Source organism: Poecilia mexicana, unplaced genomic scaffold, assembly GCF_051168715.1.
Source record: "Poecilia mexicana isolate PSO_F unplaced genomic scaffold, ASM5116871v1 scaffold_20, whole genome shotgun sequence".
Classification (NCBI taxonomy): domain Eukaryota; kingdom Metazoa; phylum Chordata; class Actinopteri; order Cyprinodontiformes; family Poeciliidae; genus Poecilia; species Poecilia mexicana.
The window spans coordinates 11271754-11298413 of record NW_028263389.1 but is presented as its reverse complement, the minus strand read 5'-3'; the positions used below and the strand labels follow the sequence as shown (position 1 = coordinate 11298413).

Here is a 26660-nt window from a genome sequence, read left to right as displayed (position 1 = left end):
AATCTCACACCACCCCCCACGGAGAAGGATAAGGCCATCTGCCCACCTCTCCCATCAATCCCACCTAGAAGATACACACACACACACTCCAGAGCAATATGGAGAGGCTTTGTAGACAGTGTTTGATCTGCCTTTCATTCTGCCGCTGAGCCACTCTGCAGGCCTTCTGCTGCACTGTCCTCAACACCCGACTGAAATCACCTCCGGCCGACCCGACGCATGCTTCGCGTAGGACACAAGCCGATCAGCCTTACTTCTTCACTCAAACAGCGTGGGGCGTAGATGGTTTCATTGGGTCCATTCAAACACAAATGGCTCAACTCATGATTCTTTTAAAAAGCAGAAGTCACGCAGATGAAGAGTCTTCTTTGTGAAGGTTGACAGAGTTGCAGAACTCTGGATTAGAAATGTTTTCAAACTAAAATTCATTTAATACAGATAAATGAATGATTAGTTCTTGTCAGTGTCAGATCTACTGGATTTGGCACAAAATCTTAAAATAACTTGACAGGGAAGCTGTGCTCCATCCCGGGTGTTTCTTTAGCGACGGTGACGTAAAGAGCTGGTTTGATGCTGGAGAAGCACTTTCACTGACAGACTGACAGGTCAACATGAGGTTTTTCCTGCCAGCAAACAATACATTAACACTTCCTTGATGTACACAAGAACACAAAAACAGCACAAACATCCCGACTGTCCTGTTATGTTCAATCCATGACAGCTGTTTTTATAGTCCTGACAGTTTTAATACCCTTTGAACTATCTTGTGACAAGCTTTGATGTATTTTATGAGAATGAAGAGGTGAAAGGAAAGTAATACATGGGTTTTCTCTTTTCTTTTCACCAAATTAAAACCTGAAGTGTTGCATGCATTCGTATCATCCCCAATATTACTCTGATTCCCCTGCTGCCTGTAGAAGTCACCTTAGCGGTAGATATTATAATCCCCCTCTACGTAATTTTGATCAGTTTTACCATAAATCCACTTGTTCTGTTCAACGACAAAAAGGTTTATTAGAGAACGCAAGTGAACAAACATCATGACGAAGGAACCCAGCAAACAGATCATGGAGAAAGATGTGGATGTTTAAAGCTGAGATAGATTATAAAACAACATCAAATATAATATCCCCACTATCAGATCAGACTGAGAGTTCCGTTTATCCTCTCATCCACAAACAAAAAGAGCATGAAGCGGCACGCTTACCAAAACATTTCCACCCATCTAAACCAGTGATTGGGAACTCCGTTTCTCCCACCACTCATGTTTCCCTGGTTCAACACACCTGAATCAGATGACTGAATGACCTTATTACTACATAGTCAAGTTCTCCAGAGTCCTGACAACGACCTGATTATTTGACACAGGTGTGTCGGAGCAGAGACACATGTAAAAGTTGCAAGATGCTGGCCCTTGAGGACTGAGCAGTAGAACCCAGATCTAAACTTAACGGCCAGTTTAGGCGAGATTCGAGAGTCCCAGAAATCTTCAGTTTAGGTCAGAGAACTGATGAACTGGTGGCCTTCGTGTTCTCTTACACACTTTGCTCTTACAAATTTTAGTGTGAATCTGGGTTTTATGGGAAACTGGCAAGACAAAAGACATCATGAGGTGCTTCTAACGTTTTGGTGAAGATGCAAAGCGCAATGTGTGGCGGAAACTAACACGACACATTCCCTTGAGCAAACATTTTCATAATGAAACATGGTGGTGGCAGCATGAGGTTGAGGGGATACTTCTTGTCGGTCAGAGACAGAAGAAGCCGGTCAGAGTTTGAGCTTGCCTGCAGAACTCAAACTCTGGCTGGGTCAAAGATTTATTTTCCAATAGGACAACACTAAACCTCAAATAGGAGCTGCAATGGTTTGGATAAAATTAAGCCTGTAGACATTAATACAATTGAGAATGTGTGGAAAATTTGCTGTGGCAATTGCTGTTTGTAATATGACAACATGTGAAAAGGTTAGGAGACTGAATACTTTTGCAAGATACAGTGCAAAGTGGGATAAGGAAAATTACTCAGCACAAATAAATTTCCAGTGGAATTTCTTAAAAACTATCTCCATAAATTAAAGAATCTAAAAAATTAAAAAATATCTGGAAGCTTTACTTTTTCTTTAGCATCAGAAAGTTTGTGTGTTGTTTGACGTCAAACTGAGGCATATATATTAACGGAGAGCTGTTGCATTCATACTATAAAGGTCCACTCAGATGAAAGTCTGATGATTGTTTAAAGAACACACACACACACACACACACACACACACACACACACACACACACACACACACACACACTGACAGCTATTAGCCAATCAATAGTCGCTAATACATCTGAGCTGTTGACTACTCAGCCCAGACTATAAGCAACATCTGAGTGTACAAGGTGACTCCATCTGTAAGAATGTTTCAGCAGCAGCTCTCTCCTCTTTATATCAGTGAACATTATTAATTAATCACAGTGGTGCATTTAGTTGTGACCACATTTGTGTGGTGTGCTTGAGTGGGATAAAGTATCAAAGTGCTACACTTGTTTGGTAAAGAGTTATTATGCTTGCTCCGGTCTCAGAGGGAATTAACTTCTACAAACATGTTAACCGTGGAGCTCGGCTATTATTAATATTACATTAATACCGAGATGAAGCTGATAGATGGCCCCGGAGAGGCCCTGCTGGCTCGCCCGTGCGGTTAAATGTGAAATCAATTCGTATCAACGACCCAGATAAAAATTCCCCCATGCCGTAGTGCTAAATCAGCCAATCACAGGAGGCGCTGTAAAACCACTCTTTTAGCACAGAGCACTAACAATCTCAGTATTTCAGCTGTGGCAGCTCATTCTCCCCTTACTCCTTCTGTCTCTCTTTTTGTCTTCTCCGTCCTTCTCCTCCACCCCTCTGATCCTGGGAAACCACAAAGGGGAGGATACCCTGTTTTTACACAGTGAATACCCCATCACGGTGGTTTTGGTGGGGGTTGTAGAGCGACTCATGGGAGGGGCAGGTCCAGAGAGGGTTGATCCACACTTGTTCAAGCAGCTATATTTTGGCTATTTGAAAGGAGAGGAGGGTAAGTTGAACACTCTGGGAGGTGCTGACCCCTGAGCTCTTTTCCGAAGAAGGTGCAGCCAATATAGCGATAAGGATTCTATCTATCTATCTATCTATCTATCTATCTATCTATCTATCTATCTATCTATCTATCTATCTATCTATCTATCTATCTATCTATCTATCTATCTATCTATCTATCTATCTATCTATCTATCTATCTATCTATCTATCTATCTATCTATCTATCTATCTATATCTGTTTTGAGGCAAACGTGGGGGACAGTTGGATGCAGTGTGAGGGCAGATGTCAGTCACAGTGAACTTTTAATGTGAGAGGCAATAGACAACTTTACAGGCCCGTTCTATTGTCATTCATTTGCTCCAGGCAGGGCTTCTTCATTTTACTGAGAGCATCCAGGCTACGAGACAGAGACAAGGGACAAGAGACCGGAGATGGAGTAGCACAGAGTTCTCTGTTTTTTAATTCTACCTTTTATTTGCATCATGATGCCATTTTTCTCCTGTGGAGCTTTACCACAAGAGATTGTTCAATGTATGGAAGGGTTTTGTTTTATTTATTTATTTATTTTAGCTGTGCAGCTTAAATAACTAAAATATGCTGTGTATATATATATATATATATATATATATTTTTTTTTAATTAACCAATAATCCTATTTATTTTTCATGCAATCATTTATTTTCACAAATGAAGAAAATGGTAAAGCTTGAAAAGGGGACCAGTGTTGTTGGTTTGCTTTTGTTTGCATTGCAGACTTCTTGTAAAACAAAAAACAAACAAAAAACATGAAAGAGGTAAATATAATTTACATTGAATGTAGGAAAACAAAAACAGGAATGTCACATTTAATAATAATAATAATAATAATAATAACACCTAGCGAGACTAAACCAGGCTATTGTAGAGTGATAGCTTTAAGCCACATAATAACATTTATACAATACATAAATAGAAGCCATACCATTTAAATAATTGTGTTTGGATTTAAATAAGGCTGTACAATAGCCATCCATTTCCCCTCTTTTTCTTGGTTGTCTAGTTCCAGGGCCTATAATCAGAGTTTAAAACTGTTAACCCGGTATAATTTGGAAATCTTTGCCCTGCTGGTTTCTTCTGTGCTTTTTGGATTTCCTTCGCTGGGAGCCCGGAGTGGTCTTCCAGTCCAATTTCCGAAGAAGAAGAAACAGCAAGAGTGTCGATTTGCCTCTCTAAAGGAAGAGAAGGCAATAAATTATATTTATAAATATATCCCTAATTTCCACATTTAAAATAAAATAAAGAAACAACCAGGTTATAGAAATGTAAAAAATACACTAAAAAAGATCTCGTTACTGCCACAACATAGACTGAAACATTGTCTCAATTTAATTCAATTACCTTTCATTTACCTTTTTTTTTTTTTTTTTTTTTAGCTACATTTGTTAGCCTAAATATGAACGAAAACAAAATAAGCAAACTAATTTGCAAATAAAAATATTCTGACTTTTGTGGATCGTCTCGTGGTATTTCAGCTCCTGCTCCTCCTGAAAAGCAGCCCCACACAGCTCGCACTGGAACGGCTTGTCCCTGGCGTGGGTCCGGCGAACGTGGCTATCGTGGGCGGCGTGGGAGGCGAAGGCCTTCCCGCAATGCTTGCATTTAAAGGGCCTCTCTCCGGAGTGCTGGCGAATGTGCGTGCGCAAGATACTGGAGGCAGTAAAGGCCTAAAAGAGAGAAGTTATATTTATTTAAAAAAAACAACTCTGTTTTTATAACCAACAGGCACGTGAAAGGATTTACAACAAATTTATTTTATGCTGTGAGGTCAGAAAAAAAAAGAGTTGGGGAAACGAAACGAAAAAAGAGGGCGCATTCAAAAGGAAACAACTTGCTTCAACGCACGACCGTAAATAAAAAGCCTATATAACGTCGCGGGACAAAAGCCTGTGTGGAACATCTGGCGATAATTGGCTTGGAAGAGGAGCGTGCCTTTCGCGAGGAACAATGAACAAGGGCGCGTGCCGAAAGCACCGTGAAACCAGGAGACCAAAAGGTTTCAAGCACGGAGCAGGTCCGAGAAACCCGAGGAGAACTTAAAAATACTTTGTGAGTATTTTCTCAAATACAAAGTATTTATTTATTTATTTATTTATATTGCCGTAAAGTCTCTGTTTAACTGACATGGCTTAAGCCTGGACCAACGTATAAGTATATAAAAATGTAAGTCATTTATTTTTTATCTTGCTTCTGTATTAAAATCTAACAAAATGCCATATTATACCATTTCTATACTCTTCAATATATTATTGTAATTAAAAAACGACATCATACTTCAGGGTGAAAACTAAATGCACTGTTAGTTATTTTTCTAAGTGTAGCATTGTGTTTACATCGTAAATCTTTCTTTTCCCTTCATTCTTCTACACCGAAACGGAAATCTAGTTGATATAGGCTTTTTAATGAGTTGGCATATACTTTGCATACTTGTAAATGGAAAAACAAACATGTGGAAATGTGTAAGAAAAAGTTTAAGCTGGTTGGAGTGACTGAGAAAATGCAAATGTTATAATAAGGAAGGGGGGAAACATTTAGACTTACAAATTCTAAAAAGCACAGATCCCAAACAAAATCACAAATAATGAAAAAGAAGGAGGAAAAACTAATTAGATTAGACCAATATCTAATTTTAATTAAAATAACTGGTATGGAGTTAATAAATCACAGCAGTGTAACAGAAATTATTAAGGATAGTAACATAATTTATTCACAAATATGGGTACAATCACACCATGGACACATATAGGCTTTTAAAGTAAATTATTTACTTACAGTTGTTACAGTTATGCACATGGATTTGCTTGTTCATTCATGCCAATCTTTTGAATATTCTCTTTTTGGCCTATTTTATTTTATTTTTTTAACAAAACCCACAGCTGCAATCTGAAAGAATGCTTAGGGTAAACTCTTTACTATTTCTGCGTCTTTGAACGACAGTGGTTATTTTTACTTAGTCAAATATATTAACCTGTTTGTTTTATATATATTTTTTTACCTTAAGCCAATAAACTGAATTGACCTTATCTTACCTTGTTACAGTAGACACACTTGTATGGTCGCTCTCCGGAGTGGACCCGCATATGTTTGTTAAGACTGGAGGACTGGGAGAAACTCTTCCCACACACGGAGCACTGCACATGAGACATTCAGTACATTTAATACACTTTACCAGAATAAAAAGAGAGAGAAAATAGATGAAGTTATTTTAGTGAATATTATAATGTGCCAGGAATAGTTTCACTTTGCTGCTTCATTTATTACCACCAATCATTCAAATTGCATAGTTTGGTTAAATTCATTTTTACTTGACCAAATAATATGAGAATTAAATTTATTATGTATCCATTGCCAGAGTAATCCACATTTTAATAAACTATAATAATAATAACAACAACAACAACAATAATAATAATAATAATAATAATAATAATAATAATAATAATAATAATAATAATAATAATAAACTGGCATATGCTGCCTCGTGTACTCTTGGGAGCTGTTCTTTCAGCACCAACAGTTCAAAAACCGTAGCTAAATGCGAGCCCACAGTGTTTGAATTCACTCTACCTTGTGAGGTCTGTGTTTTTCGTGCACATGCAGGATGTGGATCCTCAGCCTATCCCTCTTCTCGAAGGATCGGTTGCATAGGTGACAGGGAAACTTCCTGTCCCCCTGGTCGACGCAGCGTGTGTATTTCAGGTGTTTGTCTCTGTAATATTTATATGCGAACACCTTCCCACATCTGTCGCACTTGAAGCCCTCGCCTGAATCTGCAGGATATAGAATTTATTTCAGCGGTTTGTAATGCAGACCAAGCGGACACAGAAAGGGTCTGGAGAAGCTGTAGATTTAGACCTTCAGTTGGAGAAACACTGTTGTTGTTGTTGTTGTTCTCCTCTCTGGGGTCCTTCAGTGTGAGTGGGATCCCAAGAAACTGTGTGTAACAGTCTCCGTACCACACCAGAAGCTCCTGGCCTGGTGTGACCTCCTTGCAGGCCTCATAGAAGATCTGACCCTGGACCTGCACCGCGATCAGGTTCTGCTCCTCAGGAAACCGAGCGCACTTCACCAAAGACATCCAGTTTCCAGAAGCGCCTCTGCCGTCCACAAAGTGACTCAGCCGACCGTTCTCAAACACCTGGAGGAGAGCAGAGGGCGACGTTAATGTCAAACATGACGCAGAAGTTAATTGCAATATGTTATTTTTTGGAAATATAACAGCATCACCTCCCACATTAGAGTGTTGTCGTCATATGTTTTTATCTCACTGGTGTTCACAAGTTTTCCTTGGAAAGGTCCGAATCGCGAGCCTTTGGGAATGCTGACCTTATCTGTGAAAACTCCACAGTGGTAAGTGTGTCCCCACGCAGCCTGGAGGACAATCAGTCCTGCAACACAGAGCCGGTGTTCAAAACGCCTTATAACGGATGTTTAGGAAATATAAAAGATTTTTCTGTCTTACCCTCTGGGAGCTCAAGGGCGTCTTTGTCCAGTAGGGAAATGGAGGGATTAGAAACTGAGAGGATAAAAACAAAAGGAAAAGCAGGAAAAGACCATAAATGGATGAATGGATATTTAGAGAATAGAATGTATTTTATAATATTTTATATTTGTCTATTTTGTATGAGTGATTGCAAAAATAATTTGTATTATTGGCTTATTTATTTGCTTTTATGTGTTGATATTTGTGTTTATTTATTCCAGTTTAATTTAAGCTAACAAATAAGTGAACAAATATACACTGGGCAGATTTCTTATGTGTTGAATTATGGCATGAAATAATGAAATTACAGTAATAATAAGATTTTAAAACATGAAAAAACTTTTTGTTTAGTAACTTACATCTTTATTTATTTAATTGCGAATTTAATAAATCGTTCTCTCATATACCTAACGATTAATTTCAATTTTATATTTTTATTACGGTTTCATTAAAGCAAATATTTATTTGTTTATTAAATAAATTACTGACAAATTCATAATTTTAATGTATAGATAGAAATAAGATTTTTGTTTTAATTGTCGCCTAAATAAATATTTGGCAAACGCGTTTATTGGATTGTGGCCCATCGGGCCCTCAACGGGGGTTAGCAAGTTTGTTTGAACTCTTTCTGTCAATTCAAATTGTGCATTAAGTAGAAATTCTACCTAAAATTCAAAAGCGCCTCACCTAAGCTTTCCTGCAACGTCAGTCCTGATATAGCGTGGCCCCCGCTGCTCTCCTGGCCCCCAGAGTAACCATAAAGCACCATGAACAAGTCCTCCTCGCTGAAGTTAAAGGATGTGACCCTTTTCTCCGGAGTCAGGTCGACGGTGCTCGGCCGAAACAAGCTCTCCTTGGGCGGTGTGTTGTTGGAGGACTTGGCGGATGGAGACGGGACGCTGGACGGGTTGCTGAAGTCCGACGACAGCGGGCCGGCGGCGTGCTCCGTGACCACCGCGGCCAGCTCCTCCGGCCTGGGGTGCAGCACGTGTCCGGGAAACATCTGGCTAGTGTACGGCAAGCCCGACGCGTTGTGACCGAGGAACGGAGCCGCGCCTCCGTGAAACCCGAGGGGAAGCGACGTCCGGGCGTCCGACACCAGTCGACCGAGCGACTTGAGCGGGTGGAGGAGGGTGTGTGTCCGGGGGAAGAAGTCCATGTAGGGATAGGGGCTGGGGAAAAATCCCCGGACGGGACTGCCCTTCAGCATCTCGGCTTGGTGGCTTTTCTCCTTCAACATTGCGGGGACGCTGGAGACGGACACTGACATGAGCGCACGGGAGCGTGAAGGTTCAAACAGGGACGGATTCTTCAGAGGATGTGGGGAAGAGACAGAGAGAGAGAGAGAGAGAGAGAGAGAGAGGTGAGTGTTACAGTTTAATGCGTTTAATCAATCGAAAAAAGACAGGAGCGTGAGCGTATCTGGCCATGCTTCCGTTGCATTTGTTCACATAAAGTAAAATTCATACGTCACATCTTTTCTTATCTTATTCATGCATGTTGGGCAAACTGCGGGATTCCTTTGCAGTTTGTAATGAAGTAATCCATTTGAATTTGTTTTCAGGTACGGAGAAGCAGAGAAGATGGGACATATTCAATAGGCTTTATTCTCTGCCCCCTTGTCTAAAAATTGTATCCATCTCTTCACCAGACCATCCAATTTAGTTTTTGAAGATTTCATTTTAAACTCTGCTCTGCGGGGGGATTGCCTGTCTGAAATTCACAATTAACTACTTTTAGTTAAATGGACTAAGAAAGGTCCAGGAATTTCTGCCTGTAAAAGTCTGGAATTTGATTTGAATTCCAGGTTTCAGTGAGTGTGGGGAAAAAAAAAACAAAAAAAACAAAAGGTAAAAAAAAAACAAAAACGTTTGGATTTCTAGACTTGTATTTTCTTTGTTTGAAATTCATTCGATTTATTCTTTTTTTTTCTTTATTTTTGCAGATTATATTCAAAGTCTTGCAAGGACCCTCCTATTCATATTCAGCTTGTGTATTTGCACTAGTTTAATGGGCAAAAGGAGGACACAGAACTCTGGGAATGTGGTCTGAAAAAGTGGAGAAAAATTTGAGTGGACGTTTGAAGACAGCCGTTCAAAAAAAAAAAAAAACGGGCAGCCGATTTTGCAATATTTCCAGCTGAGAGGTCACACACTTCACACAACTAAACAGTAGTAAGGAGGCTATGAAGGAACCAGTCCCCCCAGCCAGCCAGTAAATAGAGAGACAAACCAGGGTCATGACACCAATCAGAGAACAGTCGGTCGTAGCAGAGGTCAGCATTAATGAAGCATTTAATGGACCTTAACGTTTCCCGAACAGTAATTTACTGAACAGTGGGAAGAGGGTCCGGAGAAGGGCTGGAGATGCCGTGCGTCATGCTCCGTGCGCAAATCGTAATTTTGGGAAACAACAACAACAACAAAAAGATTTACACGATTAAAAAATTAAAAGAAGCAAGAGAGTTAGACATACGTTTTAAAATATAATAGAAGAAAAGCTTACCAATCACAGCTGTTTCAGGAGGAGGTCGTATCTGTCATGCCATCAGAGCTTCGCTTCGCAAACCTAAATCTGGACGCGTCTCTGGTCATCTGAGGGCACCTATCGTGTTCAGGTCCGCTGAAGATACTTCCCGGCGTCTTCCTCTTCCCCATTGGTTGAGGAATCCGCTCAGCCTCATGCATCTCAATTAATCTGCGCAGGACAGCCCACTGAAGTTAACCTATACACGATGGCACGCATTCTTTAATTCCACGGTTAGAGAGATTTTCTCCAAACATTTCTATGAATAAACACACACCTGTCCAAATGAAACAAAACCAATGCAAATGAGGTCTCAGAATTATTATTTTTTTTCCATCGCCACACCTTTTTATTTCACGCACTCTGGTGTGCTCAGACGGAAGAACACGTCAGTAATCCACGGACCACTCAACGCAATAAAAACCTCTTTAAATTATTCACCCACTTTGCAGTTTACGTCCCTTCAGCATCGCAACCACACCCAGTGGTCTTTTCGTTTCCAACTTTTCTTTTCTCCGATTCGCATCCACCCGCGGGAGCTGTTTCGTACTCGCCTCGGCAACCGACAATTTAAGTAATCTGAAGTCATTTTCTAGAATATATCCGCGCTGTAAGGAAGTGTAGTTGGGTGACTCCAGTAAGCGATGACAGCGGGAGGTCACTCGGTTATTTCGGGTTGATCAGGGATCATAATAACAACTCAATATTTATATTTGAGGTGGTTACGGGCTGACTGCAACGAGACGCTACTTTAAATATGCTGGGTCAATGCCAGCCCCTAGCTAGAAAACACTATATAAATGAAAGTATCATCAAAAGTGTAATTTTTATCACTAATTCAATTCAGGAAGGATACCCATGTGTTATATCTATTCGTTACACACCCATCTTTCAACTGACAAGGTGTTAAGTATAACCCAAGTGATCCAAAAGCTGCAGATGACGTGGCTTCCTGTTATAGTCACAGACTGTGAAACCTGCACTGGACCTCAAGCAGCTTGGATTCCATGCGTTTTCTCCCGATGTTTGGACTCTGACTTTAGATGAAAGTAAAACAAAAAAACTTTCATCCAAAAGGAGGAATTTGGAGACTGGCTATTGCTGGAGTCTCCACTGAACTCTTAAAACTGGCTTTCCCTCAAGGCTGTAGTGATCAATCGTTCTTGTGCACTTTTTTTCCCCTTCCACTCAACTTTCTTTAAAATGCTTGCAAACAGCAAAGTCAGACCTTTTGTGTCTTTTCCTCCTTGTGGAGGGAGTCAGTAACTGTCTGCAGGACATAGTCTTCCCCATGATTATGTACATCAATATTTAGAAATTAAAAATCTATATTTTGGCTTTAAATAATGTAAATTTTTTTTAAATCTTGTTTTCAATAGTTGCAAGTCACAGTTATCAAAACACAAGTCTATAATGAGTAATTTTTTTTAGATTATGCAAAAAAATTTAATGATATGCTAATTCAGTATGTACTTGGATACATATATATTTTTAAATTCAAGAGGGCTGAGTTCAAACATGTTTATTCATTTATGATTGTTGTGAAACCCAACATAAGTGGCGTTGCTACTTAAGCTTTTAAAAAAAAAACTTTCTGGAGATCTCCCTTTATGCAGTGATTTAAGTGAATAAAATTGGGTAGAAATTCATCTATAAGCCTTTAAACCTTAGGGAGAGGTAGTCTAAAAGCAAAACAAAAATGTTTTTTGTTTTTTTTTAGAGTTACTACCAGCATGAAATAAAGGACGCAGTTACAATATGCATTAACAGAATTCTTTATTTACAAGGCAAATAGCATCAGCGAAGCCATATTAGTTCACAACTTGCATAACTGTGGTTTTACCTTCTCTTATATATCTAATTTTGCATAAAACACACACGCGCGCGCACGCACGCACGCACGCACGCACGCACACGCACACACACACACTCACTCACGCAACACACGTGCTCACACACAAACACAACCATGGGGTAACAAAGGTCAGATGGATGCAGGTATACAGTGCGACTCGCGGATGACGCAGAAAACAAAACGGGAAAAAAAACAAAAAAACAACAGTGATCTTTCTTCAGAAGAATCCAGTATAGTACATATTGCTTCAGTATCTCTGTGAATCATCTTTTCCATACAACAGTGAGGAGAGGACCGAGCCTCTCCCAACATAGAAGAGCAATGATCGTGGTTGTGTGGGGAGGGGAGTGACCGTGTTTTCAGCAGCGGAGGAGAGGTGAATAGTGGTGCACCCATTCAAATACTGTACAACCAGTCATTATACAAATTTATACAGACAGCAGTGTAATTTACAAGAGCAGGACGAAATCTAAGGCAATATGCTAGGGTGTTTAGCATTTCAAAGGTTTGCATCTTAGCTCTAAGAAACCAGCAGACAATACAAAAAGGGTATTTAAAGTTCTGCAAAAGCAAACGTTAAAGAGAAGAAAATATAGTGTGTAGTTTAAGTGGGTCCAAAGTCTGAATATGTGCACTTCCTCTGCACTTGGCTTCAGAAATTCTTAAAAAAAAAAAAAAATGCACTGCTACCACATGGCTTTAAGTTCTTTTCAAAACGCTGACAATCTTTGGAAATTTGCAAAGGGCTCTGAATCCATTGAAAAGCCTATTTGAGAAAATGGATTTTAAAGGCTTTATTCTGCATGGGTGGATTTTTACAATCAGAACAGCATCTAATGGGAAAAAAAAAGTATGATCTCCTGTAGACTGAAGGCAAACACACTGCAGGGCGAGCAGAGTGTGAGTGCAGCCTCTACACTTTTCGAATTACGTCTGGAAATGAGGAAAGCAAAAAATAAAAATAAAAATAAATGCAGAAAAGACAACGGTGTGACGACGACGACAGGTTGGGAAAGAAAGAACAGTGGGTCATCAATGACGATACATTCAGAGTGAATCTGGTTTATGACGAACATCTGCATTTAGATCCTGCTCAGTGACATCTTTAGGAATTTCATGTTTTATGTTTTTTTTTTTTTCCTGTGTGGGCTGGCTAACTAAGAAGGTGAAAGAAATCCAATTGAAATGTGAGGAATCATTTGGCTTGATCAAAGTCTTTTCCTGGGTAAAATAGTTTATATAAAAGTTAGTTGTTTTTTTTTCCTTTTTTTGAGGTTAGAGAGGATGATTTGCTGCGGATCTCAATTCCCTTTTGGGGAAATAGATCAGCACGTCATCAGCGAACACTTTTATACTTTAATTGCCTGAGGTCATAAAATATGGCTAAGTGTCTGTCAGAGCAGGTGCAGTCTTAACTCTGACCTCTGCGATAGAAGAAAAGGCTGGAGGAAGAGAGGGCTCATTTCGATCACGAGGGGGGGAATAAACTACCTCCCCTCTGCAGGCCCCCCTGGCCCCCTCAGATGGCTGCATAATTTATCAAGAACGCTGTGTGTGTGTGTGGATGTAGACTTTTTCTTGGTACAAACTGCAATAGAAAACGGTGTTTAATACTGCATCCAAACGCAGAGCAAAAACTTTTTTTTTTTTTTTTCCCTTTCCAAATTCAGGAAACTGTACAAAAATTACAAAAAAACAAACAAACAAACAGAAAAGGATTCTCAAGTAATTATTGCTTGTTTACATCACACCCGAACAGTTTGCACCTAGCAGCTTGTACGAAGCAGTTTTCACTCCAGACGACAAAGAAAGCACACTTTTTTTCTTCTTTTTTTTTTCCTTTATAATTTTGAGTTAATGTATGGCTGTGAGTAGTTTTTTTTTTTAAACACTTTTTTTTTGTGTTCTACGCTAAAAGGCAGAGAAGCAAGCCGTAATCTGTACACTGTATACACAGCACACCCACTAAGGACAACCTGCACCCCCGGTCCGAGTCGTACCAGAACATCAGAATGTCAGGACTTCACAGAACAACGATAACAAAAAAAAAAAAAAGCACATATAACTGCTCTGCTTTAAGAGAGGCAGTAGTGACCAGTAAGGAATAAAATAAATAGGAAAGAAAAGGTTTTTTTTTCACTCATCGGTATGTACAATTCATTTTGAACCATATTTGATTTTGACATCTTCTGAAACAGCTGGACCTAGAATATAATCCATAATTCAGGCGATTAGAAGAATCTTCTCAACCATTACTGTTAAAAACGATAAAAAGTGCCTCTTTCACACTTTTAGGAATATCTTCTTGCTACAAGGATAAAGAATCATCTACAATAATTAAAATGAATCTATACAGAAAAATAAAACTTAATTTAATACACTATATAAACCTCTTGACTAAATTATTCTAATAGAATTCCACTCAAATCATTCTTCTGCAGTGTTTATCAAGATCAGTTTTCTTCCCCCCCCCTCCTCTGTCTTCAATCTACATATTAATTTTCATAAGAAAAAAAACAAACAAATAAAACAATTATAAAATAAAATACAGCAAAAAGGCAAAAAAACAAAAACAAACAAAAAACAACAACAAAAAAAAAACGACAGAGCTCCGTTTGTACTTATGAACATGACCCGGGAGTCTCTGCTGCCATTTGAAACCCATGAGGAAACGTCCCAAATGAGTGAAGAGAGAAGAACGATTCGGTTCTGCTCTGAGATGAGATTGTAGATGGCCGCTGTCCGCTGAGAGGAATACATTCAACACATCCACTGATGCCCCCTCTGCTCCCTGAAGTCAGTGTATCCCACCAGGAGGGCCCTACAGTAAGTCACACGACGGTGAATGCAGCTGGACGGGCAGGTAGGCTGGCCTTCTGCTCACTCCTGTGTCAGTCCGGGGCCCAACAGGTCAGTTGGGGTGAAAAGGGAGTGAGAGAGGGGGGGAAGGGACAAGGGGCTCAGGACACGGCCCGGCTGGTCCAAGGGGCAGTCGGTTACTTACGAGTTTGTGTTTTTGATTCTTAAAGGGCCGACGCGCTCCCTGCACCAGCTGATCGCTGAGGTTCGTGTTAAGAAGCTTCAAGGGGGTCAACAGAATTTCTGTGGAGGAAATGCAAATATTACTTTATGTATTTAGAGCAACTGTTCATGGAGTACCCGGAAGTTTCAATAGGTTAAAGTTCAGCACCTGTGTTTGCAACGGATCCAAAGCAGTTTAGGAAAATTCTTAAAATTTCCCAAATTCTAAAAATTTTCTTAGAATTTCACCTACTTAGAAAGTTTCTCACAAACCACCGTAGGCTTTAAAAGAGCTGCTAACGTGGCAAAAATGTAAGGAGTAGTGAAGAGAACTTTTCATGAGCATAAGAGTGCCTTAAACCTCTTGCAGTCTCAAGTGGATGCTCGGGGAGAGCGAGGCAGATGTCACGGTCGGACGACGGGAATGTGATTCCTATCAGCATTATGGAATGATTCGAGTACCTGGGTTTTTAAAATTCATCTTGGCAAGTTATCTGCTAGCTTCTTCTTTACTAGCTTAAGTATCTACTACTGAAGGAGGGATGTTTTTATTCGATTAATCATCAGATTAATCAATTACTCGATTACTAAGATAATCGTTTACAATAGCCCCACTCTAAACAGCTAGCTTGTTTAGTAATGACCTATTGTAGCTTATCCTGCATGTGGAAGGTGAATGCTGGGAAACTAACAACCCAACATTTCTCCCACACAATTGCAAAGATCATAACAGAGACATTTTAATAATACTTTAAATTAAACTACTGAAATTGTTTCTGATTATTTTGATTTATTTATGTTTTTTGTTGTTGTTTTAAACGCGCCCGTATTACATTTAAAATGCAGTCAAGCACAGCAGCTAAAAGCTCAACATGTCGGCTAGAAATGACAAAGAACCTGTTTCTTTAGAGCAAAGCCAGTCATAAAAAATGAAAAATGTGCTGTGATAAATTCCTTCTAAAATAAAAAGAAGAAAAAAAAACTGAATTAAAGCAAAGTACACATCATTTAACACATTTTATGGAAAACCTAGATGTATTTAAGAGTGTTTAAAGCATAAAATGTTTATTACAAATGTAAACCTCTCAGCCTTGAACTTGTCTAACAACAGGAATTACAAAGCATGTTGGAGAACATCATCAGGCATAAAACCCATAGGAGAAAAACACAAATGCATGCACTAATGGCTCAACAGTAAATAATTGAAATAATCTAAGTGCCAATATTCTTTCTTCTACAAACCCGGAGGCGAGATAAGCCCAGTGACGGACACGCTGCTATGTTACAACATTCTGGACAGCAGGCAATCAAACAGGAGCGCTGTAGTTAAATATTCATGGATCTTTACGGGCTTAAAAGCATTACGGTCAACAACAGCGCATCGCAGACGTGCAGCCTAACGATACCAGCGAGACAAACGCAGACAAATTAACTTGTAGGGCTTTACAACGAGCGGGGCGCGGCAGGAATTGAGTGATGTTGATACACGAAACATGCGAGTCAGTGAGTAACGTCGGCAGCCTACATAAAAGTGTAACTAAATGGTCTGACTTTAAAGTGCCCAGTTACATCACTGCCCTAAAAGTTGGGAAGAGAAGCAGCAGAACTTTAGAGGAGTTACGTGAACTACGGAGTAAATTATTCAGCAGCAGGGCAATTAAATGAAGGAGAGCCAAACACAGCGCTTAGAATAACTCAAACAGAAAAGCGGAGATGAACGCAGAAGAAGTCGGCTTTCGTCTGGGGCATGATTGACAGATTTCTAATTCATCGGAACTAGAAATGACACAAGAAACAACTTTATTGGTTTAAAAAAAAAAAGAAATGCAAGAACTGGGTGAAAAAGTTGAAATATATTGTGCATTCTCCCAGATTAATCACGACTGAATACCACCCCTGAAATATTTCTCAGGGATAGTTAAAAATTCCTTAGACATGATTTAAAACTAATTAAAAAGCTTTCGGTGTAATTGTTTGGTATAACTGCTCCTCGAATCATTGCTCATTCGAGGAGCATGATTTTAGGCTGCTACTACCAGATGCTTAAACATTTTTATTGTCCACAGAAAGTGAGAACCAACAACTAAATTTAGACAAATAACTGGAGCTCCAATTACATCTGAAAATTTAGCACAACGTCACTATGTGCAATTAATATCCCAGAGAACCGCTTGGACTGTAGTAAGCAGAACGACGAATGCGGAGGGCTATGTTCAAGTTCTCGACTTCACTTTGACCACTAAGCTGGCAGAGATGCAGAAAACACTTTTTGTTCGCACCCCCCATCCAAACTGGCCGTGGAGTGCGCCAAGTATTCACCTGCTCTTGCCCCATGGAGGGCAAGCCGGGCGAGGACCCCGACGCCATGGACGTGACGCTCATCTGGCTGCTCAGCTGGTTGTTGAGGCCCATGCTGTTGCCGTTGTACATGTTGCTGCTGTTCTGTTGGGCGAACTGCGGCGACGCCTGCTGCTGCGAGAACATGCTGGGCAGAGGAAACGCAACGGAGGCCGTTAGGTTGGGCCGTCAGAGTCGCCGTGTGTGCACGTGAATTTTCACAGGATTAAAAAAATAAAAATAATAATAAAAATAAAAAAATGCAGTACCGACATGTCCCACAGTGCACATAATTAATAAATACTTGTTTTTATTTTTGCTTCTCATGCTTTGATAGTTAAAAAGACTAACATCCTTTGTTCTTTGCTCTTGAGGTTATCATGTGGACTGATTTTTATTTTTACAAACATACAAATCTTTCTCCTTCTTAAGCCAGTAAACCATTAATTTAAGCTGCTTTTACTCACCAGAAGAACATAAAACTCACAAACATCCCTGATCAATATTTTCTGAATACAAACTGAAATCTGAAAGAACCCAGGTCCAAAAACACGAACTCAGTCTTTACGTTTTTTCACAGTCGCATTCCGCTGGATTTGCTGGTTGTCCTCACCTGTTGCCTCCCATGTTACCCTGTGGCCATCCGTTCATGTCAGGGGAACCCTGGAAAGTGGCGTTCTGCTGGCCCTGCTGCATCATGGGGGACTGTGTGTGCGCCATGCGCGGGGAAAGCAGCGGGCTCTGCGGCGTGCTGGCTCCAGCAAAACTCCCGTCTGCCTGTTGGCTCATACCTGCAGAGGACGAATTCAAACACGTCAACCACACCCGTCCCACAGAAAGTAAGTACATTAAACATATTTAGAACAAATGCAAGAAGAAGAAGAAGAAGAGTGTGCTGTGACAAAACAGATGAAGTATTCAAGAGGCCTCTGTGTTCTGAGGTGAAAAAGTGTCGGCATTCAGGGTCAATTACAGGCAGGTGGAATTTTCTACATGCATTTTAACAGAAGAAGAAGAGAGAAGATGGAGGAGATTATTTAAAAAAAAAAAAGCGAAATCTCAAAAAGACGTAAATATGGTAAATGTCATTAGATAAATCAGGTAAATGTACGACAAACTATTCAGAGAATTCATGGCCAAACTGGGAGGTGGGTGGGTCGATTTATTGAGCTCTGACTCCATCTAGTGGAGTAAAAAAAGCATAACTAGGAGATAATTTATAGGTTTACTGAGTAAAATATGCAGCTTAATCTGTATCGGTTTATGATGATAGTGATCATCAATGCATGAAATTATAAATCTGGCGTTCGACATCAATTGGAAGTGACGCTTTCCAATTGATTCACATCAACACACACACACACACACACACACACACACACACACACACACACACACGTACACATATATACAGCGTTCTTGGGTGAAGTGTGCTGTTGGCTGGCGGGGGCGGGGGGAGCAGTACCTGAGTTGGGAAACTGAAAGGCACTGTGCTGCATTTGGGGGCTGAGTACGCCCACATACTGTCCGCCCATCATGTTTGTGTTTCCCATCATCATCTGTGAGGAGGAGGAGGAGGTGGAGGAAGAGGAGGTGCCATGCAGGTGGAGCTGAGGGTTGGGGGGCAGAGAGGGAAGGCTGGGGGAGAGAGGGGAGGAGAAGGGGCTGGTGGGGGGAGGTGACGAGGCCAGGCCTGTACTGGTACCGTAGCTGGGCGGGTAAGGGAACTGCTGGGGGGCGGCCTGGGGGTTCCTGGGGTTGCTCAGGCCTCCGGCCATGTTGGGAGGCAGGCTGAGGCCCTGGGCCCTCATGGCTATGCTGCGCTGCTGCTGGACCTGCTGGGCCTGCTGAACGTGCTGCTGCTGCTGCTGCTGTTGTTGCTGTTGCTGCTGTCGCTGCCTCAAGTGGTTGCTGAGCATCTCCCGCTGACGCTGCGCCAACATGTGAGCGTTGATGTTTCCCTGGAAACAGCAGGAAAAGGAAGCGCCAGAGCGACGGGATGTCAGATGTAACCCGTTTTGCAAATGCGTGTCTGTGGTTCCAATGTGTCCAAGCGTGAAAAAAAAATTTAAGGCGTATGGATACTTTTGGAATATACTGTGGATGGAACATGTTTGTGCAGGAATGTCATTACATGACTGTGGTTGTACCTGGTTTGGAGCACTGGCTCGTAGAGGTAGGTTCACATTTGACACGCCAGGCATCTGAGTCATCATTGGCTGACTTTTCTGCTGGAAACCCCCCGCGCCCCACAAAAACACATTTAAGCACAAATAAAAAGAGTTACAGACTTAAATTTATTTCAGCACCTTTTTAATTCATTTTTAAGTTTTACTCTCCGTAATCAACATCAGTACATCAAAACCAACATGTAAATATGGCAGATTTAGCCACAAGGGTTCATTTTCGTCTCTAGTCCCCTGACAGGTTGATGGCGATAAACAACACACACGGACGAACACACACGCCATAATTTACTGCAAATTACAAGAAATTGGTAATAGTACGAAACACATTAAGACCACTAGGAAGTCTAAATGTGTGCGACCAGGGGCTTCGAATTCGTCAGCCTCGAGAGCGATTACGTAACTCAAACCTGTGAGTTCAGAGTCGATCGACGGGGCTGCGTGTCGTCTCATGTCGGGTCGGTCTAGCGTACCTGTTGGGACTGAAGCCGGTGCTGGAGCTGCAGCCGCAGCGCGTTGGGCTGGTTCGGGGCGACCGCGCCCGGCCTGAGTACGGGCCGCTGCTGCATCCTCATCATGGGGTAGGGCGGCCGGGGCCCCATCTGGCCGGCCATCGGGTGAAAGCCGGGCTCCTGCATGGGAGGGCCGGGAAAGCCCCTCGGCACCATGTGGGAGGGCGGCGGGCCGAACTGCTGCGCGTACATTGGGGGCTTCTGGTCCAACATGATGGCTGGGTCTGGGGGGAACTGCTCTGGTTCCAGTGACTGGCTCTGAAACGGCAAACAATCGACATTAGTGGAACATCTGCAAGAAATTGGTGCAAAAAATGACAGAGAACTTACAGAACCTTACTAAAGGATTCAGTCACCTTAAACTTTTTCTAAAGCATTTTCTCACAACAACCGTAAATGTCATTGTAGTGTACTGTATTAGGAATTTACGACCGTAACAGGATGCTCTTTACTCACTAATGTCTCTATGACGAGACGTTTGAAGGTAGCTGGTTGCACCAGATTTTATTTAGAGGTATTCCGATTTAAAAAAAAAAAAGAGGCAGAATACAAATGCACAGCAAAAATATTTAGACTTATTCGATAAGATTTATGACAATTCAAGTCGCATTATCACCCTTGTGAGAAACGGTGTTAGAAAAAGCTCACCTGTTCTACCAGGGCGGGGATGCCGAGAGCTCGATCGATCTCTTCTAATCCGTCGAAATCTTTTAGTGCCGAGTACAGCTGGGACATCAGGGCCCCCTCGTCCACTGCGCTGCCTTGATCGAGACTCGGGTTGCAGAGGAGATCATCTTGCTGTGCAGGTCTGTAGAAAAAGAAACAAAAATGCCTAATGTATTACAGAAAGGTTCGGGGGTGGGAGAGAAACGGTGTCTACATTTAAGAAAATCCCCAGATGCAGAGATTTCCACCGGCTCCTTTTGGGAACACAAAACGGTCATTTGTGGGTTAAAAACGTACCTGTTCTGGTTTACGAAAGGCGTCTGATCGATTGGCATCATGCTGTCCGGCCAAGGGGCCGTCTGATTGGGCGGAGCCTGCTGCTGGGAGAAATGGTGGCCGACCATATTAATGTCCATATCAGGTTGGGCTGAAAGAGAAAGGAAGAATATCCAGGTCAATGGAATTATTAGAGAGATGCCCAGAGATTTTTTTAAAATACTTTTACAATTTCTCTTTCACAAGAGCAAAAAAGGTAAAAATGATGGGTGTTAAAATAATTCACCTGCTACACCGCGACCAACCACAAGATGGCATCCTTTACAACTCTGAGAAGCTAGTAAACTATGAGGGGGTGAGCTGAGGTCTTCCTCACTCTACTTTAGCAGCTTCAAATGGGCGATATCATGAACTACAGATTTAAAGTCTTTGTCATGCAGCTTCTTATTTCTGCGCCTTCATACCAAGACGTTTTAAAGTTGGCTCTCACCGTTGGCCATTAGTGGAGACTGCAGCATCGGCCGGGGTGCTGGCTGGCTGTTGGGTCTCATCGGAGGATTGCCGGGCACCATCCTACCCTGCATGCCTCCTTGTTGTCCCGGAGCGGAAGCTCCAATAGGAGGCGCAGAAGCTGGACCGGTCCATCCCTCCGGCTGCTGCTGCTGCTGCTGTTGCATGGCTGGCCGCGGACCACCTTGGGTCATCAATCCTGCGGGAGCGGGAGGAAGGACAACGACGCAGAGACGAGAAGCGGTGAGAAAATGGTCCGAAAAGATTCTGGAGAACGTTCTCTGCAAACATATTGCGGCGGTGGTCTGTGGATCGATGTGAAAGGGGAAATCTTTTGTGAGCAATGCTGGAAGTTGCTCGGGGAGGATCAATATGTGGGAGACGCAGTGAGAGAAACTTCGCTGGTGTGTGGGCGACTATTTCCTGTCACAGGAAGTGAGTCAGTGTGTCATGATGTTGATGGGTTCGGGTGAGAGACACAGAGGCAGAAGGAAAAGTGTCTAATCGGAATTTGGAATCAGCCACAAGTGTCACAGTTCAAGACTACAGTTGTATTTTTGTTTGTTTTTTTTTTTTGTTTTTTTTTTATTGGACCACAACATAATTTGATTTGACTTGAAGAGCTCTTGGTTAGACTTACCTGCATTGCCCATACCAGGCTGGTTGGGCATCATGCCATGACCTCCCAACATGCCTTGCTGCTGATGCATTACAGGGTAAGGGCTGTTGGCCCGTATGGGGTACTGCAATGATGGCTGCTGTGAGGGGACATTCATGTCCAGAGAGACACTCCTCACTGGTAATGCCCTGCCCGGCTGCCCTGGTCGAACAGCGCCAAAATCTAAAAAGTAAGAATAAACAGACTTAAAAAAAAAAAAAAAAAAATCCTGTTTTTTTTTTTTTTCCCTGAGTTTGAGCTCTACTTACTAGTTTGACCCATGCCGGGTCCGAGGCCTCTGGGTTGCTGCTGCGTCGCCATGGCGGCGTTGCTCTCTGACATCTGCAGGATGTCATTAAAGATGTTCTGCTTGTCCATGGGACTGGGCAGCGAAACCGGCCGCTGCTCGCAGAAGAGCTGCGGCTGAGCGCTCTGCAGGTCGTTCAGGATGTCGTCAAGCTCCGATGACTATGAAAACACAAACAGATGAGGCACGTGGGATTCCAATTAGAAACTGATTAAAGCCAGACATGGAAGTACCGATACATAATGTTCTAATGAACGTTTGACGAGAGATTCGACCGGAGAGGTCTGCTGGAACGCCTTCTGTAGAGACAACCTGATGCTCAGATGACAAAAGAACCAAGGAGGATTCAAACCAAAGAATCTGGCTCTAGCTAGCATGGTGACTGTAGCATCGTGAAAACATTCACACTGCTTTAAAGTCCAAATTAGCAAAAGCAGTTTCGGACACAAGAGAAAATGTTTCATCTTCAAAGACCCCAGATTTTGAGTTTTGTTTCCTGAAAGTCAGATTTAGGGCTTTATAAGACTTTATAATGCACATTTAAGGCCTACCTGCTGTGCTAAAACAACTCAAGTTATCTTGCTTACCCAATAACTTACATTTACTTGTTTAACAACTGAAGTACAACTATGTTTGTTTTTTTGCGTCTTTTGTACCGTTACTTAAATTCAAGGCTTTATAATATACATAAAGCTTCACACACAGCGGTCATTCCAAGAAGCTGTTAGTCAATTGCTGAAATGTCTGTTTTCAAGCCAAACTGTGTTAATAGACTTTTATTCCTATAGTGAATGAGCTGGCAGAGGATTACTACCAAGAACATTTTAACTCCCTTAATAAACAACAAAATCAAGTCTTGGTAGGAGAGGAGAGACTATGTCTTGGAAAAAAAAAAAATGAAGAATGTGCGAACAAATTGAGGATGCAAAACATTTAAGATGCAGTGTGGAAAAAAACACTCAAGACATTTTAGAGAGCAAAACAGAGATGATCAAATTAAAAGGACTTGTTGGAAACCTTTTTACAACCTGAAACTCTCCTGTTTCAGAATCTGAAATGTATAATTTTCCAACTAGATAATGGCGTAAAATAAAGAAGTTCAACCGAAGAGCCAAGCGCCACTCAGGGCTACATGTAAATACAAAAGGAATATCATCTGACGTGACAAGTTGTTGTAGCTTTCCACACGCTTTTATCTTCAACAAGGACAAGGCCAAGGTGAGGAGAGAGCTTTACTTGCTCAGTGACGGGAGTTAAGGGTCAGGGAAATAGTTGCCATTTTTAGAAAATAGAAGCAGCCTCCAACAGATACTCGGTTTTCCGAGACGAGGCGAGCGTTTCCAGATAGCGGCGGCCTCGTGGAGCCACGGCACTGATAAAAAAGAAGAACTGACTAGGATTTTCTTTGTATTTTCATATACTTCTGGCACTTTCAGTCGTCTGACATGTAAAATCAAAAAAGCCAACAGGATGTTTGCTTTACGTAAAAGACATTTTACGTAAAGTAAAAGGAGAAAGACAGAGGAGAAAAGCAAGATGCAAACTATCTTCATTTACCAACAAAAAGATATATCAAATCACTGTCAAGCCTGGATAAGATTAGAGTGCTAACAAGGTCACGTGGATACTGTTAACGCTGTCGTATGAGCTGCAGAAACACGATCTACCCAGTTTTCATACTACAGGCCTCCTGAAAAACTCGTTCATGATGACCTTTCATTTGCTCCAGTTTAATACAAACTACTTTCATTTTGAAGGGGTAGTTTATTTCATCATATTACATAATGTAGCAATTATATTTCCACCTGGAAAACAAGTGACATAGATTATCATCTTAAAATCCAATAGCATTAAAATGACCACTTGTTCAACTATAAATAACTGTTAAGTTGAAGGGTGAGTTGTAAAAAAGGGAACAAGAGAACAAAAAAAATGAAACCACATTGAAGCAAACAGACTGTTCATCGACTGATCACAGGTTTAAGGAAATAGTCTTAAGAACTTAAAATTTGTGCCTGAATCTGGGTTTCATGTCATTTTCTGTTCAAGCATGTACAGCATCATTATGGCACAAGGCTTTCTGTCTCTGCATCTCTACATCTTGGCCTCCAACAACACAAACTTGCTTTCGTACTCGCTCCTTGGGTGGGCCACACACGAGACGCTAAAAGACGGGAAATATTTCATTCGTAAGTTTATTCTCTGGTCCAAAGGATGGGAGTCTGACCCCAGATAACGGAATTTAACTCAAAAGGGTGTTAAAAGGCAACTGAACTCTGGTACACCAAAAAAACCCAGGTATCAGTTTGGTTGAAGTGAAATCTGGAGCGGTTCAAATGCACATGTGAATGCCGAGTGAACTGGAGACCTCCCCAAAAGCAGGAAGCGCTCTATAGCGCAGGGCATTCTGGGTAACTACAACAAAAACAAACGCCCACATCTATCGCTAGTGGGAGAAATGGTTTGTGTTTTTGTTTTTTTTAATCAGAAACAGAAGAGAAATCCTACTACTGTTAAAATCTGATGCCAATCCATTTTTGTTTTCATTTTATGAAGGAGGAAGTTGCGCTCCGCCTTCTTCAGAGGTTTTCCTGTTGTTTCCTACAATAGTTCTTGGTGCAGCGCCGCCACAGGCGAGGAGGTGAACAAGGTTTTTTTTCAAAGTGTTTGGTTTATTTGACACAGTGCAGTGTGACAGCAAATCACACCAGGTGAAAATGTAACAAATGTAATTTGGGTCCCCAGTCGAACAAGTGTGAAAACCCTAAAAACGTACCTATATGGAGCTGTAGCTTTAACTGAAGGCATGTGCCATTCTAGGTTTTGCTTCCTTCTTTAAACTAATAGCTTTAAACTTTTAATCAGCCGGTGAACGACCCGTTTTAAATTTAAATAAGGTGTTCAAGAAATAGTCCACTCTGGCTTGCGTCTTACTCCCATTTCATCTTTTAAAAATTTAAAGTTGAACTTTCAACCTGGTATTAGTCCAGTGGCACAAAACGCGAGTAGCAGCGACATGTTTTTAAGCTGTAATACTTTGATCAGGAGTGTACATCTAACAATTATAAGAACACCAAATAAAATGAAGCAAAATTTAGTCAATTAAAAAAAAAAAATAGCAGATAATCAATTAAATGTAATGATTTCAAGGCAGCCACTGGGAGTTTTAGTAAATAAGTTGCAGTGGCCATAACTGTCCAGCAGAGTGCATCGCGCCTGGGCTAATATTTACAGATCGTGACATACTGTACAGCAGTACAGCACCACAGTATTGTATAGTGTTGCACTTCGGTTTTCCATACAGTGACATTTATTTGTCGGGCATGCAACTGCTACGGATGATAACAGGGTAGCCAAAAAAAAAAAAAATGTCTGACAATATTTATCTGAAGAGCTCAAGGTCCTCAGCTTTCACGCGACAAGAGGCAGACCCAGTAGGGTCCTCATATAAACGGGATGAAAATGATTAGCCCCGCAATGCTGATAATACTGAGAAAGGACGAGCGGAGTGGATATATAGGAGACCTGGAGAGAGTAGCAGAGTGAGGATGGAGTGGTGGGAGAGAGAAAAGCCCTAATGAGGTCAGGAATGATGTAATGCCTCTGTACACTCCGTTTGCTCTCCTCCTCCTCGATTCTCTCTCCTCCCACTTTCAGTTCTCTCCATTTCTAGTTGCTTTTACTCTTAATGGGTTCTGCCGCTATCAATCCTTTTAACTGGCTGGCCTTCGGTGCATGTCTGTGTATGTAATTCAATCCGTGTTCTCCTTTTCTCAGCACTACAACCTATAAGCGTACGGACACAGGCAACGCGCAAACGTTCAGAGGCAGGAAATAAAAGATTTAAAAAAAAACCACAACCTGGTAAATATACAGTCTCAAAGCACTCGCAGATTAGACATTTATCACCCAATTAAGTCTTAGAGTCCACTCTGAAAGCACTCAAGAAAAAGCGGGGAAAAAAATTGCACCTTATTTAATGCATTATCAAACCTCATTTCTTAAAATAAGGTAGAACCAGCTCCTGAATAGCGACGATGACAGCAAGTTAGATTACTTAAAAGAAAAATAATATTTAAGTACCGACATAGACAGAGAGTGATCTTCATGCTGCAGGAATTGGCTGTCAGCTGCTGATGTGTCCTACATTTTTATGCATGTTTCATAGTTTAGGCACTCAGAGACATTTGCATGCCTAGCAACAGCAGGCTGACG

General features: G+C 41.4%; 2 protein-coding genes across 5 annotated transcripts in view; both read right to left on the bottom strand.

Moving 5' to 3' along the window:
* Positions 1 to 3700: 3700 nt before the first annotated feature.
* Positions 3701 to 10388, bottom strand: prdm14 (PR domain containing 14). Its single transcript, XM_088001317.1, has 8 exons — positions 8279 to 10388; positions 7571 to 7624; positions 7336 to 7496; positions 6964 to 7246; positions 6676 to 6878; positions 6138 to 6239; positions 4556 to 4775; positions 3701 to 4280 (listed from the first exon to the last, which is right to left on the bottom strand). The coding sequence occupies exons 1-8, from the start codon at positions 8859 to 8861 to the stop codon at positions 4108 to 4110; spliced, it is 1779 nt and encodes a 592-aa protein (XP_087857443.1). The 5' UTR covers positions 8862 to 10388; the 3' UTR covers positions 3701 to 4107.
* A 1488-nt stretch (positions 10389 to 11876) lies between these two features.
* The window catches only part of ncoa2 (nuclear receptor coactivator 2), a 75404-nt gene continuing 60620 nt past the window's right edge, over positions 11877 to 26660 (bottom strand). For 2 of the 4 annotated variants that reach the window (XM_088001327.1, XM_088001328.1), the window contains 11 exons: positions 22408 to 22606; positions 22121 to 22321; positions 21461 to 21679; positions 20992 to 21121; positions 20677 to 20836; positions 19990 to 20286; positions 19481 to 19561; positions 18796 to 19291; positions 17944 to 18121; positions 17313 to 17478; positions 11877 to 15074 (listed from right to left, as the gene is read on the bottom strand). In XM_088001327.1, the coding sequence (XP_087857453.1) occupies positions 15063 to 15074; positions 17313 to 17478; positions 17944 to 18121; positions 18796 to 19291; positions 19481 to 19561; positions 19990 to 20286; positions 20677 to 20836; positions 20992 to 21121; positions 21461 to 21679; positions 22121 to 22321; positions 22408 to 22606 (2139 nt within the window). In that variant the 3' untranslated portion in view covers positions 11877 to 15062. The remainder of the gene's footprint in view (positions 15075 to 17312; positions 17479 to 17943; positions 18122 to 18795; positions 19292 to 19480; positions 19562 to 19989; positions 20287 to 20676; positions 20837 to 20991; positions 21122 to 21460; positions 21680 to 22120; positions 22322 to 22407; positions 22607 to 26660) is intronic. The other 2 variants (XM_088001329.1, XM_088001330.1) reach the window with 2 other exon arrangements.